At 39.7% G+C, this 19,716-nt stretch overlaps 1 protein-coding gene across 1 annotated transcript in view; it reads right to left on the bottom strand.

Moving 5' to 3' along the window:
• The window catches only part of FANCF (FA complementation group F), a 1,217-nt gene extending 900 nt beyond the window's left edge, over positions 1–317 (bottom strand). The window contains exon 1 of the mRNA XM_004711635.2: positions 3–317. Within this exon, the coding sequence (XP_004711692.1) occupies positions 3–317 (315 nt within the window). The remainder of the gene's footprint in view (positions 1–2) is intronic.
• Positions 318–19,716: the final 19,399 nt, after the last annotated feature.

Raw genomic sequence — 19,716 nt, 5'->3', positions numbered from 1 at the left:
GCGTCCCCGAGGGCGCGGTTCTCCAGCAGACCCGCGGCGAGCAGGAGGTCGCAGCGCCCCAGGGACTGGAAGCTCGTCAGGCCCGGGGCGGCGCCCGGCACGGCGCTGCCCGCCGGCCTCCCCGGGCGCTGCAGCCGCCTCTCCAGAGCCGCGCGGATGCGCCCGTGGCGGCCGAAGCGCCGGTAGACGTGGCGCAGGTAGCGCGCCCACTCCAGGGCCCGGCGCACGGTGGCGGGGTCCCAGGAGGCAACGTGGGCCGTGCGCGCGACCGCCAGCACCTCGGAGAAACGGTCCAGGTGGTCCAGGAGCGGCTCCATGTGGCGACCGGAGAGGCCTCACTTCCGCTTTAGCCCGGGAGACGGCTCTGCGAGCCGATTGGAGCGTGCGTGAGAGGATACGCCTCCCTGAAATGCTATTGGACAACATAGCTGCCAATTTAATAGGGGTTCCTTGACACGCCCTGCTAGCTAGTGCTTTTTTTTGCTCTGCGTTTCAGGCCAGAATAGAACTGTAATTTTTCACGGGAATAGAAGACTGCAATTCTTCATGGCAGTAAAAAGCCTCATCTTTCTCCTGCTAAGCAGCTGGTGGTTTCGAACCGCTGACCTTTCGATTAGCGAGCCAAAGCATATACCACTAGGTCACCTGAGCTATTCCTTGACACTGGGAACCTTATAATAGAGAAAGTCTAGAGTACAATTTTGATAATGGCATTGGGAAAATTCTGAATTGAGGGAGAATGGTCGCTGTGCGTGGGCATCACATGGATGGTAGTGAGTTTCCTTTGGCCTACTGATGAGAACCACCCGTCAAAACTTCTCACACTTCCTTTCACTTTGAGAATATCCGCAGTGGACACATAATGAATTCAAACAAGGAGGATGTGTGTGGAAGTTTATCATAATTCGATAGTGACAGACTTGTCACTGGATGCAAGAGAACTCTATTAAATTAAGTTTTAAGTGCAATTCAATTTGCTAAAAATGCCCCAACCAACTTACTGGGAGCCCTCTAGAGCTAGTGTTAATGTCTTGGGCTGCTAACCTCAAGGTTAGCAGTTGAATATCAGCAGCCGGCTCTTCAGGAGAAAGATTGGACTCAGAGTCACTCACAGGGTCTGTTCTACCCTGTCCTATAGAGTCGCAATGACTCGGCATCCACTCGATGGCAGTGAGTTTTGGATCCAATGGAGAGCACTGGGTTGGGCATGATCTCAGGAGGGACCAGTCCCTGGAGAGGGGCATTGTAATTGGAAGACCGAGGGTCAGCGTAATAGAGCATGTGCCTCAATGAGGCAGATTGACCGAGAAGCTGCAACAAGCATAGGAAAGACTGTGAGGTTGAAAAGTGACTGGGCAGTGGTTTGTTCTGATGCCCAGTGTGAGTGTTAACTGGCTGCGACACCTTACAAGAACAAAAGACGCCATGCTAAATTCAAGAGCCCTGATGGTGCTGAGGGTTAAGCCTTGGGCTGCTAACCAAAAGGTTGGGTTTTTCCTTGGAGAAAGGTGAGGCTGGCCGCGCTCCCAACGGCTTGCAGTCTTGGAAACCCTAAAGAGGAACTAGGTAGCTTGGCTAATTTATTTCACAAAAATGACTGAATGAAATGATATTTAGCAGTACACTAAAACATTTGACTATGCCCTTCTGCAGGAGAGAGGAACGGGGAGAAGGACCCATTTCTGGATTTATTTGCCAACGATTGTGTGCTAGCAGTGGTGCTCATGCTGTTCATTAAAATTTATTATTGGGTTTCTATCAGTGCAAACTCTTAGTTTGTTTTCTTAAATATAGCACCGTCATTTATTTTTTCTAAAGATATTTGTTTTTTCTAGAGATATCATCCTTGCTTGGCATTGTCAGGTAAGCGTGGCACTGCTAATCACAAGGTCTGCAGTTCAAAGCAGGCAGAGTCCCGGTGAATGGGGACTGACTTGATGGCAGTCGGTTTGGTAAGGGTACCATAAACCCTAATTTTGGGGGGTGCTTTGTTACTAGAAAACACAGATCCAAGTATACAACCTATCTTTAGCTAGTGTTCCAACTTCACTCATTGTTTATTATTACCTTGAGCACTTCTTATAGCACGTGCAGTGTACTAAGGATTTAGTGGTAAATAAAACAGATGTGATGCCGACAGCAGCCATTCATCTGGTAGTGAAGGTAGATATCAGAGTAACCCTAAATGTGGGAGGGTGGATAATGAAGGAAGGTTAACAAATCATAGGGGATAGGAAGGACCTCCTCAAGAAGTTGACTTTCTGACTGCAAGTTAAAGGATGATTATTGATTCAGTATAATACGGTACCTTTCCAATGGACCTTCCTGTTGATGTCACCTGAACTTGCTCTAGGTTTAAATATTTCCTTCTTGTTCGGTGACAGAAATTTCTTCTCTCTTTCTGTTTTTAATATTTCTGGTGACCTTTCCTTTCTTTTCATTGTTCTCTTGTTATTATTATTATTTTCTTCTTTTTCATTTTCTTTTTGTTTTTTATTGTTTCTGTGAGGTTTACCAGTTGATGAAGCACAGAAGGAGAGGGTGCACAGAGACAATAACTGATGCGATGGTTTACTGGAGATGGTGGGTAGGTAGGGTGAGGGGAATTAGCGAATAATGAATGTAGTGGAAGAGAGGGAGCATTGGAACTGATTGTGATGATATAAAAAACTCTTTTAAAGTAACAACTATGGAAGTGTATCCTATGTGAATTTTATTACAAAAAACAAAGGTGAGTGCTGAGAAAATCTTTTAAGAACAAAGGAAGAGGTAGTTAATAGGGACCTGAATTGAAGGAGCAAGACCAATTCATGAGGGTTAAAGAAATCCAATGATACTGTTTCCAGTCCAGTATAGCAGTAAGAGCAAACTCCTGTATCAAGCAATTCAAATTTATCAGCTGCTTTTTTGAGCTGTAAGGTGTTCTTGACCCAAGTCATCATATTTTCAGTTGCCTAATAAGCACACTCGTATCAGATGTCGGATGGACCTTGGCTCAAAGCAGAGTACAAAAGGATGTTTACATGTGTTTTATTGAGTTTGAAAAGGCATTAGACTGAGTGGACCACAATGAACTATCCATTACCTTGAGAAGAATGGGATTTTCAAAACACTTCATGGTACTCGTGAGGAACTTGTACATGGATGAAGAGGCAGTTGTGAGAACAGAATGAGGGAATGTGGTTCTGGTTTAAAATCAGGAAAGGCATGGGTCAGGGTTGTATCCTCTTATCATACTTGTTCAATCTATATACTGAGCAAATAATCAGAGAAACTGGCTATATGAATAAGAATGTGGCATCAGGATAGGAGGAAGGCTAACTAACCTACGATATGCAGATAACACAACCCTGCTTGCTGAAAGTGAGGAGGACTTGAAGTACTTGCTGATGAAGATCAAGAATTGAAACCTTGAGTATGGAGTATAACTCAATGTAAAAAAGATCAAAATCCTCACAACTGGACAAATAGGTAACATCATGATAAATAGAGAAAAGGTTAAAGTTGCTTGAATCCACAACCAGTACTCAAGAGATCAAAAGACACACCTTGCATTTGGTAAATCTGCTGCACACGACCTTTTCAGAGTATAGAAATGCAAGGATGTCACTTTGAGGGCTCAGGTGCCCCTGACCCAAGCCATGGCATTTTCCATTGCCTCCTATGCATGTAGGAGTTGGACATTGAATAAAGACGATGGAAGAAAAACTCGTGCATTTGAATTGTGGTGCTGGAGGAAAACGTTGAAAATACCATGGCCTGCTATACAGACAAAGGGATCTATCTTGGAAGAAGTATGGCCTGAGTGCTTCTTAAAGGCAAGGGTGGCAAAACTTAATCTTACATCCTTTGACTATATTGTCAGGTATTGTATACTAGGCCCTGGAGAAGGACCTTATGCCTAATAAAGCAGAGAGGCAGTGAAAAGAGGAAGGTCCTCAAAGAGATGGATTGACACAGCGGCTGCGACAATAGGCTCGGGAATAGGAACAATTGTAAGGGTGACACAGGGCTGGGTAGTGTTTTGTTCTGTTGTGCATACAGTAGCTGTGGATTAGAACTGACTACTGGCACCAAACAGCAACAACAGTATGCATATGAGGAGCTCTGCTGGTGCTATCAGGTATGCATCGGCCTCGTAACCCCAAGATTGCTGGTTCAAACCCCCAGCTGCTCTTCGGGAGAAAGATGAGGCCACCTGCTTCTGTAAGTTTTACAGAGCTTCGGGAGCCTTCTGTAGAGTGACCCCAGTTGGAATGGACACAAAGCAGTGGTCTTTAGTTGCATGTGAAACTGAGTGATGGATATAGGAGAACAAGCATGAATGCCTTTGAAAGATCAAGTGGGTAAAAAAAATTGAAGCTATCATGAGCTGCCAGGGAGCAAATAAATCTGTCTTGGAAGAACTATAGTTAGCATGGTCCTTTGGATTTGTTATCCAGAATGGCCAGTCCCTGGAGGAGGCATCGTGGTTGATAAGTAGAGAGTGTGAAAGGGGAAGATCCTCAGCGAGGTCCCTTGGCTCAGTGGCAGCGACAATGGGCTCAAGCATAAGAAGCTTGGTGAGGAAGGTAAAGGACCAGGCAGTGTTTTGTTCCGTTGGGTATAAAGTCACTGTGATTTGGAGCGGACTCGATGGCACCTAACAACATTGTAACTCCAGAAGACAGCTAGAGTTCTTATCGAAAACAAATTAAATTATGCAGATAAATTTGAATTACTCCCACTGAAAGATTAATGCTTTCACACTTTCCCTATGGGGATATATATTTAAATTTGATATGTAATTTTTATATACTTTTCACTAACTAGATATTTATATTAGAAAACTTTAAAGAGGAAACAATAAAATTTATATTGACATTAAATTAACTTGAAACTGTCTATACACAGCTTACACATACATCTTTGAATGTATATGTGTTTTGGCCTAATAGTAAATAAGAGGAACTTACTAAGAAAACACTTAACTAAATAATTTTTGGGGGACGTAAACCTCATTTTGAGAGTCTTTTTATTTTATAATAGGCAATATATACTCTAATTGTAGAACAAGAAGATCACACAAAACAGGTTCTGTTTTATCTGTGAATTAGAACTTGGATTTCATATTGAGTTGTGTAATAGTGTCTGGATGCCTTTATTTTTATCCCACAGTTATCAGTATATTGCTATATAAATACCTGCCATGAGAACCATTTTTTCTGGTTCAATAACTTCTTAAGTGTCTGTTGTTCTCATTTTCAAGTCTCCCAAACTTTTATGTGAATTCTTTCAGCACATTTTTTTCATCAATTCCCAACCTTCTTTTTTTTCTGGATGTCTGAAGTTTCCAGACACATAGCCTGAAATGTCCTAAGAGAATTAATCCATATGTATATAAAAGCCAAGGAAATGGAAAGTAAGAAAATATACATTGAAAATACATGCATGTACACATAAACTCATTTAAATTTTTTCCTTTAAAAGTATAAAGGATGGATTGAATTTTCCTGAGTAATATTGCTTGCTGAGTAGGAAATGTACTATATGAAGGTATCAAGAAACGTCCTTATTTTAATCACTTCCAGACCCAATCTTTGTTCTTAGACTGGACTAGTCTGTTAATATCATTAATGTCACGGAGTTTTTTCTCCCAAGATTCCTAGTATTTCAAAATAAACTAGCTGAAATAAGCCACGTAAGTGATTAAAACAAAATTTACAGTATCACAGAGGCATTTTATTGGAATTTCAAAATTCTTTCAGGTCTTTTTTTTATCAGTTAGTTACCAATTTTTAAATATAAGTGGAAAATTTAATAGGAAATTTACACAGTATTTGAAGGAGAAAAGGGTGTTTGAAGTAATATTTTTCCTCAATTATATTGATTAATGAATGTTGCCATTTTTCCACCACATGTATATCTTTATTTAAACAGATCTCATGGGGGAAAATTCTCTTTTTTGTTATCTTAGACTATATTGTGCTTTCCACGATATAATACAAATATACAATGTCAACATATTGATACAATCAATATATATTTAAAAGATTGATAAAATATTGAGAAGTCTATCAATATAAATCATGCTATAATTTCATCTCCTTTATTGATGCTGGGATAAAGGAGACACTACCAATACCACATGCCCCTTGCAGTTGTGATCAGCAGTTGCAGTGAAATGGTTTAGTGGATTAGATGCTAATTCAAAGCTGGGAGGTCTGAATCCACCGGAGGCACCTTGGTGGGTGGTAGGAAGGGCTGGTGATCTACTCGGGAAAATCAGCCATTGAAATCCTAGCAGCACAATTCTGCTGTGACACAAAGGGGGTTTCCAGGAGTCAACTTGATGACCACTGAGTTTTTACCCATTTCAAAGCTTTGATTTTTTCATCAGGCTATTGAAAGTATCTACATCCGTTTCAATATTTTTTCATATTCCATTATGTATATCCATTTATCTTCATCTTCTGTATATCAGACAAGAGATCATTACAAAGGGGATGTTAGAGTAGAAGGATAGCAGTCATTATCATAAAGGCCAATAAAAAAATACACATGAACATATATAGCAAGATAAACTTGATTATGCTGAGGAAATATTAAGAAAAAACATTTATTCTAAATAAAAATGTCATTGAAATGTAAAGTTCACAACTTATATCAACAATAAAATTTTAAATATAGAATGTCGGATATTAAATTAAAAGAAACTTTTTATTCAAAAATAACATTAAGTGCCTAGTATACTTAACTTTTTATAGTTCTACTAAAGTTCCCTGGTGTCTGTGCTCTTGGTTTTAGAAAACAATATTTATTTTTTATTCGTATAGTGCATGAGGCAGAGCAATTTGATGTTCTTATCCTTTGCACAGGATAATATCAGGTAATACCTGCAATTCTGTGTAATGAAAAATGGTCAAAGGGAACATCAAGTTCTCCCTCTAGCTCTCCAGTGTGCTGATGACGATTTGTTTATAGATTACAGAAGAAATAGGTGGAGGGAGCTTACTTTCAACAAAATGTCTGAATGCTTCTTTAGTGTGCCTTAGGATCAATTTACCTTTTATAGCCCATATTGGCTGCCAAATTTTCTCTCATGCCTCACTAGTTCTTAGAGCCTGGAGTACACTAAATCTAGTACCCAAGTTCTAGCAGTCTAGGTATTTTCAACTTTATCTCTGTGTTTCTACATTTTATAATCTCATTAAGTTTATGATTAAAGAACATTAACCAGAGATATTAATCTGATACCCAGATGATTAAAAATTAGAGGGACTGCTGGGAAAGCATTGGAAGAAATGTGTCATTGAAATAGTCATAAGAAAAAGCCAGTTTGCGAAAGCCAAGCTATTTGGAAAGCAAAGACGTAGAAGAAAATGGCCGACATGTCACTCTCTCTGTGCGGCATCTTTGAAAAACCAGCTCAGAAAAGGAAAACCCCTGCCGACTCCATCGATGATACGTGGCATCACGTTTGTGCTTGGTCAAGCTTGCTTTCCAATTCCAAGATTCCCCTCTCCCTGGCTCCCTGTGCCCTGTGCCTTCCTCCCCCTTCTCTTCTTTTCCTCATCGCTTCCTGTCTGCTGTTGTTATTTGTTTGCTTGCTTGTTTATTTTCTTTTTGTTTACTTACTCCAGTCTATAGCTGGTCAAAATAAGTCTCGCCAAATTTGCAGGATGCAAATATGCTCAAAGGAAGAGAATATGATTTTGTGGTATACAGGAGTTCAAAGCCATCAGAAATATATGCAAGATTTATTTTATGATTCCTAAAAAATGTATACCCTGCATATAATTTGATCGGATTAGTCTTATTTCTATCCCCAGTCTTGATTTTTCCTTTCTAAACCTCTTTATGACTAAATGTTCTTTTACCTGGAAACACTGTCTCCCTTTCTACTTCACGTGACATCATTCCTTCAATGCTACAAAACTGAAATCAAATCCCACCTCTTTTATAAATCTTCTCTATAAACTCCAGCTAGAGGTGATCTGTTCACTTACAGAGACCCACCACACGGTGATCAGATTGTTAATTTGTCATATATTACTTACTGCTTTTTCCTACAAATTAGCTCCTCTTTATGATTCAAAAGTTTAATTATATGAACCCATTTGGATCCATAGCCAAGCCAGAGCTGTCACAAGAATTCAACTGTCTAGAAGACTAATTGGACAGGTTACTTCTTCCTCATAAAGGGCAAGAGCAAGCTAGTCAATTAGGGTTCCACGTCACTGTGTGCATGTGAGCCGCAGGTTAACCATTCGTCACAGGATGTGTCTGTGGTATTCATATTGTTTGTCTCCACGATCCTTTCTGCGGTGTCTTACAGGATTTAAGAGTGTACACAATAGAGTCCAAATAGCATACATTTTCTGAGAGAAGATTTCTTGGAGACCTTTTTGTTCCCTTTCAATAAATGTTGAATTCCTAAGAGCAGTGTCTGTCTTTGTATCTTTAGTTCCTAGCAAAATGTCTTACATATAGTAAGCATTGGTTGAACTCGAGAAAATTTGGAGATCTGAAAGATCAGGATTTAATTGAGTTTCTTCTCTCATAATAAAGCGCTAACAGTACTTAATCATGAAGTTGTTTGGAGGACTCAGTGAGTACTCTCTGTAAGGCAGCCGACCAGCGCAGTGCTTGGTACATCCATTTATCCTTCTCGCTGCTTCTCTTGCCTGACAAGATGAAGAAAGTGAAGAGCATACATCTGGAAATCATTCATTCATTTTTCCGACTGCCACTATTTTAACCTCTACCCTGTGCTGTGCCACAGTCCCGGGCTACAGCTAACAATGATAAAATAGAACACTCATCCGCAAGGCCCACACTAAGAGGTAAGAAAACCACACATGGGAATCACTATTCGGATGGAGACGTTTGGTGTGGCAGTTTAAAAACACATCAGATTCCTTGACTTTCCTTTCACCGCAGTGGTTTTCAACCTTTAATGCTGCGACCCTTTAATAAAGTTCCTCATGTTGTAGTGATCCCCAACCATAAAATTGTTGTTGCTACTTCATAATTGCAATTTTTCTACTGTTTTGAATCAGTGAAAGGGTTGTTCGACCCCTAAAGGGTCACGACCCACAGGTTGAGAACTGCTGACTCAGAGGACAGACTTGACAGACCAACAGATAAATAGAAATGACAATGGTTGACTCCTGAGGCTAAATTCTAATTCCACAAAAAGCCACTCACCTGCCTAGTTCTTTGGGAGAGCTTGCTCCCAAATAGAACTACTTCCTCTGCGACCCCAGGGGCCATGCTTGGGATGGACTAGTCACCAGGAGAAAACTATGCGTGCCTAGGCATTAGAACATGTGAGTAACTAAAATTTGAGATTATTGCGTACGTTCCAGACTTTGTATTTTTCTACTGGATGCTCCAGGCGTGGGGGAGCAGAGATGCACACCCCTATGATGAGGTCCCACAGAATCCAACAGCAAAATAAACTGGCCACTGAAGTGTGGGTCATTTGCTACCCCACAATAAGACTTGGAGTATTAGCTGACACCAGATAGAGAAACACGTATTTCAAGACCAGAACGAGATGACAAGGACATTGTCATTTAATGGCCCACGCTTTCTGCTTCCATAAAGTGTTACTGTTTGGGAACCCTCCAAGACAGTTAGTTCTACCTTACCCCATAGGCTCACCAAGAGTGAGAATGGACTCTGGTACTGGGTTTGGAGTGGATATGATTTATGTCATTTTTTTCTAAGTAAATTTAAAATGATTTTAAAAAGTGATGATAACCAATGACATGTTCCCGATTTCCTTTTCTGTTTAAGGAAATATTCATTTCCAATAATGTGCCTTTCTAAACTTTTCTTTTAAAACCAAAATATAGGCTTCTAATAAGACATTACATTATATCTCTGAAAAAGTTAAGTTGATTGGGATAACAGTTGTATGAGCCCCTAATAAAATGTTAAAAAAAAAAAGTTAAGTTGAAGTGCTCACGTCCAAGTACCTAGGAATGTTTTAATCCTCAGCACCTTTGACAATGTTGTCAGTCATCATGAGGTTGTGTTGAAGTAGGGAGCATTGTAATCCAATCCAATATAAGTCATGTCCTTGTGTGAGAGACAGAGAGACATGGAAGGATGATGGGCATGTAAAGTGGAGGCAGTATTTTGGAATGATGCATCCATCAGCCAAGGAACGCCAAGGATAGCTGCCAGTCCCTGAAAATTAGAAGGCAGATATGGACCAGATTATCCCTCAGAGCACTCAGAAGAAATCAGCCCGATCAACACCCAGATTTCCAACCTCTTGCAGTGAGAGTGGTGAGGCAATACATTTCTGTTTTTAATAGCCACCCAGCTTGTGATAGCAATCCTAGAAAACAAATATAATAGAGCATAAAACTCATGGTTAGCATAACACTGATGGTTAGATAATAGACATGTTTAGTGGTATGATGTTTAAACCTGAAATAATGTGTTTCAAAATAAGTTGAAGCTATTGGTAAGAGTCCAAGTGCTTTGCCAAGGTATTTAAAACCATCCAAAATTTGCTCAAAGTTTCTTCCATTACTCCCCGCTCCTAGTGAAATCCCTATGTTCTCCAGCCTGCTTCCCATTCCTCCAAGACTTCTTATATCTCTCCCCTCCCCCAAGTCCTTCTGCACCACTGGGGAGCCCGGTGACAGTGGTTAAGTGTGTCTGGTTGTCTGTCACCAGAACTTCCAGTCTATTGCTCTATTCAGGATGACCCCCAGACAGTAACCCGATTGGTCATAGCCTCACCGAAGGCCCAGACCATCAGAGGTGCTGCCTGAGAATTCAGATAATGAGATAATGGGAGTAAGTGGAAGTAGGTGTAGAGAAAACCATTGGAGTTAAATTTGTAAAAGCAAAGAAGCTTCTTAAAACCTTAGCATTTCCATCTGCTCTTTTATTGATTGCCAAATTAGTTTGAAGTACTTAGGAAAATTAATGAAAATAAAATTCACAGCACTTTATTGAAATCAGAAACTCTAGATTTTGTATATTTCCCAATTGTTTTAGAAAAATTGAGTGTCTACATCCATGACGCGATTTGTGTAATTCCCATATATCATTTGCTCCCTCGTAAACTCTCAAGAAGACTTGCTGGCATACGTGGTTACATGTTGGTCTGAGATCCCCGAGCTCTCCCGTTGCCCTGGGGGAGAAAGACAGGGCTTTCGTCAAGGGTGACAGTCTCAGAAACCCACAGGGGCAGTTCTACCTGATCCTATAGGCTCGTGCTGAGTTGACATCACTCCATGGTAGGATGCTTATGAGCATAAACTCTGCCTCGGTGATAGCAATGACTATATGGTTCAGTAAGTCTATCTGCTAGCTCAGATAGATATTGCTATTTTATAAATCAAATGAAAAAATGAAGTTTCAGTCATATTCTTCCTCAATGCAAACCCTCAGTGTATTTCCTTTTTAACCTATATGTCTCAAATGCACTGTTGTGTTCAAAATTAGCACAGTATTAAGGTGGATTATGTGAGCTTCATGATGAATTAATAGTCCTGAAGGAGAATGTTAAATAAACACTGTGTCTATGTTATAGTTTTGTACTTCCACTGCCTCTTCAAGCCTTCTTCCTGTCTTCTTATCATGGACATATTCTTATTTACCCCAAATTTAAAAAAAAAACATCTTTATGATGTTATATTGTCTCAATGAAACTACAGCCTTAGTGTATTCACGATTGAGGAGCTAAAATTTTTTCAAAACAAACTGCAAATGTCTTATGTCAAGAAGATTTATAATTTCTACAAAATGTGAAGTTACAGCGTGTGGTAGTTGCCAAGGTCTCATCTGATTCTTGGCATACAGCTTGGAGGCTTAAAATGAGAAGTCGTAAGTCGGGAGAAAAACATTCAGAAAAATGTGTATGTGAGTCTCTGAACATCTGGATTTTAATCCTGTCCTTAGCTCAAAGGAGACAATATTGCCTCAAATGAAGCGACAAGGTTATTCAGGTGTTAAATTAATAATACAATAACAGGTAGTAAACGAAATATTATGTTATAGAACATGCGCATTATGTGCGTTGGAGCTTAAATTCTGAGCATTTCATTTGCAGAACGCTATGACAGATCCCTGAAAGCAGCGGCGTTGTAATCCCATCAGCAGGTGCAGTCTCAGAAACGCACAGGGGACGTTCTACCCCGTCCTCGCGGGCTGCTATGACGCAGCATCAACTCAGCAGTAGTGAGTTTCGGTTTTGGGTCTTGATGGCAGAGAAAACCCCAAAGCCCTTATTCGATGTAGGTTCAATCTCATCAGACCCGTAACTAGGGAAGAGAACAATCTTGCCTTCAGGCAGTACTTTGAAATACTTCCACCCTTCTCCAGCCACTTCGAGGAGAAGCAGTCTCACTTAAAGGCTTTCCTAGGTGTGTCCTTGATGTACAGTAGTAGAGGGTCACATAGTCAGGAGTTATGCTGTATTAGTCATCAGTTATGCCTTATTTCTTGGTCTAGGGAAGGCCCTAGACCAATGGTGTAAGCTCTGCTAATAAAAAAGGCTGTGTTGCAATCATTGTCCTGATGCTATTGCTGTAGTTCCACCTGGAACTGTGATGTATTGATTTGTCACCAATCATTAGTTTGTGGCAGTTTCATGCTTTATGTAACTAGCTTTCTGATTATTATCAGAATCCTAAAGTATAGCGTCTGGGGTCTTAAAGGCTTGAAGGTAAACAAGCGGCCATCAAGCTCAGAAACAACAAAGCCCACATGGAAGAAGCACACCAGTCTATGCGCACACAAAGTGTCGAAGGGATCAGGTATAAGGCATCATCAGAACAAAAAATCTTACCATAGTGAATGATGGGGGGAGTGTGGAGTGGAGACCCAAAGCCCATTAGCAGGCCACTGGAGATCCCCTTGCAGAGGGGTCTCGGGGAGGAGATGAGCCAGTCAGGATGCGATGAAACAATGATTAGAAATACAACTTTCCTCTAGTTCCTAACTGTTTCCTCCCCTCTCCCACTACCATGACTCGAATTCGACCTTGCAAGTCTGGCTAGACCAGAGGATGTATACTGGTACAGATAGGAACTGAAAATACAGGGAATCCAGGGCAGATGAGCCCTACAGGATCAGTGGTGTGAGTGGCGAAATAGGGAGGGTAGAGGGAGAGTGGGTAGGAAAGAGGGAACCGGTTACAAGGAACTATATGTGACCTCCTCGCTGGGGGATGGACAACAGAAAAGTGGGTGAAGGGAGACGTCAGACAGGGCAAGATATGACAAAATAACAATTTATAAACTATCAAGGGCTTATGAGGGAGGGGAAAAATGAGGACCTAATGCCGGGGGTTTAAGTGGAGAGCAAATGTTTTGAGAATGATGAGGGCAATGAATGTACAAATGCACTTTACACAATTGGTGTATGTATGGATTGTGATAAGAGTTGTATGAGCCCCTAATAAGATGATTAAAAAAAATGAATAGCTGACTTGATCAAGGTAAGTGAGTTCTAAGAAGTATCACAGTAAAATCTCCCTTATAATGTAACTTGTTCTATCAACAATGATACATAGTCAACATCTCATGTCATCTCTTTCATATCAGAGAGCAGTCCATTCCGTTCTTCAATTGGCATAGTAGTATATCTTCCTTGTACGTTCTCATCATTCAATGGTGCTCCCTTTTACTTTTTCAGATAGCCAGTGGTTTGGGCTTGGGGGGGTATTTTTCTCATTCATTCATTCATCCAACAACCTTCAGTCTGATATTGGGCTAAACCCTTAGATATGTAAAGATGAAAAACCTAGTTCATGATGTTGAGGGATTCACAGTTTGCAAGGAAAGATGGGTGCACAAGCAAAGAACTGTGATGTTTTATTATAAATGAGTTAGAAGAGAAATGACCAAGTGCTCAGGACACTGGACAGAGAGACAAGCAATAATTTAGTCTGGGAGCTTAAACCAACCACAAAAAAACATAACAATTAAACCGGTCCATGACTAATTAGTCAGATTTCTTAAGAGAAAGTAAAAAGTAAAAGCTTATTCTAGTTAGCCTGAACAAAGATGTGATGGTGTAAAGGCATGCAAGTTTGGGGTATGGTGGCATTATCTCAGTTAAGTCTACATGTAAATATATATATATATAAAACTGCGCAGTGAGACAGGCTTTATTCTTTATGAGGAAACCTAGCATTCATTGATCCCTTACCTCACTTTGATCAATTTAACCTTAGCTTAACTGTATAGTTTCCTTTAAGTCAATTGTTTTCAAACTGGGTTTTGTTATAAACTTAGAAGTTCTTGAGGGACAATTATTTTCAACTGAATACATAGAAGAAATAAGAACAAAAAGTAGAATACAAAAACATCAGAGTTCACTAATTTAGTAAAGTAAGTGTTGCTTCATGAAACATGTTTTGTTTATGCTTGTTTATGTGGGTTTCCGTGTCTCTATTCCACACGTAGCTCTGACTGTGGGTCACAATAAAAAAAAAAAGAAAGCCACTGCAGTAGTTATTTTTCCTATTACTTTTCATTGCACTCGTGTTATATTGGTTATGATTAAACCCTGAGTCCCAATCAACCTTGGTTCTTAATGAAGTGACAAGTGACACAGACTGACCTCATTTATAAGCCTGGCACACAGGCAGGCATCTGTTTTAGTGAACTCTAGGCCCATTTTACCAGATGAAATGCTTGTAGCTTGGGAACAGAGCCATTATTTATAACATCATTTTAACATGATTTTCCTATTCTGAGTTCCAAACTACTAACTTAAAGACAATATCATAAAATATAAGCAATTAGCAGTACGTTTCCTAAGAGACAGGTTGACTCTATAATAGTCATTCATTTATTCAGCAATTTTTTATTGAGTACCTATTGTGTGCTCAGTTCTACTTTAGATGCTAGGGGCACAGTGGTTCAAGAGACAAGGCTATTGAGAGAATATATTTGTAAATTAAATATTTATATCAAATTAAGACTTCTTACAGTTGGGTGGCTTGTGTACTTTTGAAGAAGAGTTAGCAACAAACCACAAAGATATTTAATGAAGGAAAAAAACAAAGGAATCAACTTTCACTTAGACAAAGAAACTAACACAAATATATCTATATCTATATCTATCTATCTATATATATATTACTTGGTTTATTTAAAACTAGACCAGATAAAGGACACATTGCAGAAAATGGTTTTAATTGTCCTCTGTGGACAAATTATAGGATATAAGCTCATGCATACCATACATTTTTCAAAAAATATGCGGTTTGCACAGTAGGAAAGAAATATCTATGTTACTGTTGTGTTGTATTTATAGTTTCAAATTCCCTAATGAGAGTAAAGCTATTGATTTTCTCTAAGTTTCATGTAAAACTGATAGGCAATCTTGAACTTTCCACATAAGATGTATCTTATTTTTTCTTTGTAGTCTTATATATGGATAGTGATGAAAAGTAATAGTACTTATGGTTTGTAAATTCAGAAACATCTCGGAATTGAGATAACTTTTTATCCTTAGAAGTTTGTGTAAGATCCATAGGCGGGGTTTATAAAATCCATTTTGTTTGCCTTGTGACAACATATAATATTTCAGTTGTATGACTTGCACTGAAGACCTCCTATGGGCCAAGATGCAATGTAGGGAAAAATAAACACACTTTATATCACTGCCAAAGGTGTGTCAATAAAACAGGAATGATCCACGTTATCACCAGGTACACCCGCTTACATCCTCTTTTCCACACCCTTGTGTGGCTTCTTGCTATTGGATTTTGCGACCCTCATCACTGCTTCCAATACTTTTACTTGACGTTTTTAACTGCTTTTTAACAAGTATTTCCAAGTAGAAGAATTCTTTGGTTATCTTTGGAAATTTGTTTTGCCTTGCCTAATGTTTGTTTCTCTGTTATTTTACCTAGTTTATTTCAAAGTGTTGTCTAATCTTCATTATTTATTGAAGATTTGTCCCAATTTTTGGAATAAGTGATTATGTAATATTTCCAATTAGAGAGAAGGGTAGAGACATTTACTTAGAGATCAGGGGAAAATTACAAAGTATTTTATTCTTAATTTTATCCATGCATCATGCATATGAGGGGGTACCCCCCAAACTGGAATTTTTTTTCAAGGTTGTGTATTTTAATCGTTTTACAAAAAACAACCTTATCAACATCAAGGTTTTCTCCATTGCATTTAATACATTTGTCAAATCTGTGATTCTATTTTTTTAAATCATTTTATTGGGGTCTCGTACAACTCTTATCACAATCCATACATCCATCCATACATCCATCACAATCACAATCCATACATGCATCCGTGTGTCAAGCTCAGTTGTACTTGTATTGGAAACATTTTTCAGCTCATCTGTTTGGATGGCTGACAGCACCTCCCTCATTTTTTCCCCCTTCACCTCTTCTATGTCATCAAATTGTTGTTCTTTCTTGTCCCTGTTCATTTGCAGAACAAAAAGAAGTCTCACGGAGTTAGATCAGGTGAGTAAGGTCTGTGGGGCAAGGAAGGCTTCCTGTCTTTTGCCAAAACCTGGCGCACTGAGATGGCTGTGTGAGCAGGTGCGTTATCCTTGTGGCAAAACCCATCCCCCGTCTGCCACAAATCAGGCCTTTGTTGTCCTGCCCTGTTACACAATCCTTTCAGAGCCTCTAAATAGAAAGCTTGAGTAACAGTCTGACCTGGTGGAATGAACTCCAAATGCACCAAGTCAACATTTTTGTCTGTTCGGGAAGCTGACTGATGTCCAGAAGGAGGTTTGCCATCAATCAACATTTCACCTCTTTTGAAACAAGAAAACCACTCATACACTTGAGTTGTTCCCATAGCGCTGTCCTTGTAAGCTGTGTTCAACATCACAACAGTTTCTGTGGCATTTTTCCAGACCAGGAAACAAAATTTCATAGCCGCACACTGTTCTCTTCAATCGGCCATCACAAAAAAATGAGGTTGGACTGAAACTACTTTTACCAAAAAATTCACTGCGACCAGAGAGAACCTTCCAGGCGATACCACTGGGCGCACTAACTCAGAGTGAGTTGCTGGATGCTCACCTATTGGGAAAAATGCTTATACGAAAGTTCTGTTCAACCCAGCCCAGTTCTGTTTTATTTTGGGGGGTCGGTGTTCCCCATGTATATAGAAAGAGATCTTCCTTTTATTTTTCAAGCTCAAAGACCATTCAGAAGCAACTAGATGGGGAAAAAAAACTTCCATTTTGACATAGCATAAATAAAAAGTGCAGACTTCTTAGAAGAAGCGATGGAGACACTGCCTTTGGAAGTATGTAGACCTGGAGAGAATCTCCTAAAACCATACCTTCACATTTTGATATATTTTCTTAATAAAAATGTCTATCATTTTGTGGTAACAGTTTCATCTTACCCTCTTGTGGATATGTAGTGATATATAGAGCACAGGGACATTAGTATTCCAGACACTGTGGAAAGTTTGCTGCTAAGATGCCATGGAATCTGTTGTGACTCATGGTGGCCCTTTGTACAACAGTGGAAGCAAGACCTGCTTCTGTGCCATCCTCACACCCATTCCTATGCTGGAGCGCATTCTTGCAGCCACGATGCCCATCCATCTCCTTGAGGAGCTTCCTCTTTTCAATGATTCTCTACAATGTCCTCAAAGGACTGGTCCATCCTGGTCACATGTCTAAGTATGTGAGACAAAGTCTAGTCATCCTCACTTCTAAGGAGCTTTCTGGTTATATGTCTTTCGAGACAGATTTGTTCCGTCTTCTGGCAGTCCATAATATATTTAATATTCTCTGCCAACCCCATAATTCAAAGATATCACTTTTCTTTGGTTTTCCTTATTCATTGTTGAACATTTAGAATGATTTAAACATAAAATAAACCAGAAAATTTTAATGTTAAAGTTCATTAACTATGTTAACTGAAAAAGAAAAACTAAATTGTGAGTGAGTGTGTGTGTGTGTGTCTAATATGACTTGACTTTTATTCTAATGGGGTCAAATTTCAAGGATGCAGTTAGGTATTCAGAGTTTGTTCCCTTTTTTTTCACATCAGATTGGTTTTAATCCAATCAGTGAGCTATGGCTTCCTAAGGTGAACACGCTTGGGTTGAGAACAAGCTAAGAAAATTGCTGTATGAAAATTTTTCTTTGATATATGTTGTAGTGACTGACTAGAACATGCAAGCAGACAAAAAACAGTCATTTCATTGCACAAAAGTAAAATCAAATGAGTCGTTATGCATGCAAGAACACTAGTTTTACACCTCTTTAGATATCTTTATATTGCTTCTTCTCTACGTTCAGCAAAGGAGGGGCATATGCACTTAGATACAAGAGGAAGAGAATAAATGCATATTCTTTATTTCCCCTGGTATTTTCCTGTTGATCTTTCTAATATACTGAAAGATTTGAAATACCAGGAAGGAAGGGGAGTGAAGAGGGAGTCATTTTGAATAATTATGCTTTCTGATATTTTTGTAAACATTCTTCCTTTCTCAAACTAGGTTTAACATTGCTCCTGAATAAGCAAAGTGTTGCTTTATATTTTGTTTCATTAAAAACATTTTTTTCAAGGTGGGTTTAACATTGTTCTTGAACAAACAAAATATCCCCTTACATGTTGCTTTTTATAATAGCAATACTGAACCATGTGACAAGAATATTTGCATCTGGACAGGATCCTGAATTTTCATGGATGTTTGGCTTTTTATTCAAATCTATAGACTAAAAAACTCCAAATATTTTGTTGAGGTTCAAGGAACACAGTCAGATCCGGTTCCACTTTACATTATGTTAAAATGCGTGATTCAGAGTCTGTGGTTCATTTATCAGGAACCTGCACGGTGTTTTCTTTGTCGCCTCCTCTGTCTTGTTGTCATTGTTGTCTATCTAAGCAGTTCTATGGACCTTTCCATAATGTTTCTCCTTAAAATGAGCACTATCTCTTTGCCTCCTCTTCAGACACCCAAACAGGGATCTGGTACTGGCAGTTTTGAGACCAAACTGAAGTAAACTAAAAAGCAATGAATGAGTGTCCCCAAACTTTTCCATGTTTTCTCCTTTTCCTTCTTCCTTGCTTGTGCTGCTATGGCACGCAAATAATCAAGGCCATTTCTACAGGATTTTGAACAAATAACTGCTTCCAGATGAAAGCAGTGATAGATGCAAAATGGATTTCTTTTTCAATTAGCGCTAAGGTTGCCCAATTCTCCACCTTACTTTGCTAGTGTGGATACACAGTAGTTTCTCTCGCTCCTTACTGGGGGGTGGGAGGTGGGCGGGGGGAGTGTGTGGCTAGTTCACTGAACAATGAGATCCGAAGAGTGGATCTGGACGTCTGAGCACTGCCCCATGCACGTTAGACGAGAGATGCGGGAGCTGAGAAACGTAACAACAGGCTGATACTAGTAATCTGCACTCTGGGCAGTAGGAGTTTGACCCCCAGAGGCCCCTCAGCAAGAGGCCCCAGTGGATGTGCAGCAGCCTCTGGGACATCTGTCTACTTCACGCGGGGGTGGGGGGTGGGGGGTGGGGGTCCTTTTCACCCTAGAGCACATGTACTAATGCACAACAGTTGGGGAAAATTGTTTATGACATTCAACCTACTGCTAAACTGAGGCTACACGAAGGACGGCTGGCATTTTATTTCCTTTTGTAAAGCGAAAACAGCCGTGAGCCCGGCCACTTCTAAAATCTAGTATTTCAAGAGATTCGTTCAGAGCAATCAGATGGTTCAATTTAGAATGAAAAGTGGCCGAA

This window comes from Echinops telfairi, unplaced genomic scaffold (genome assembly GCF_000313985.2).
Source record: "Echinops telfairi isolate 266 unplaced genomic scaffold, ASM31398v2 ScPeMD7_60;HRSCAF=208, whole genome shotgun sequence".
NCBI classification, from domain to species: domain Eukaryota; kingdom Metazoa; phylum Chordata; class Mammalia; order Afrosoricida; family Tenrecidae; genus Echinops; species Echinops telfairi.
Note: the sequence above shows the minus strand (reverse complement) of the source record. Positions and strands in the feature narration are given on the sequence as shown.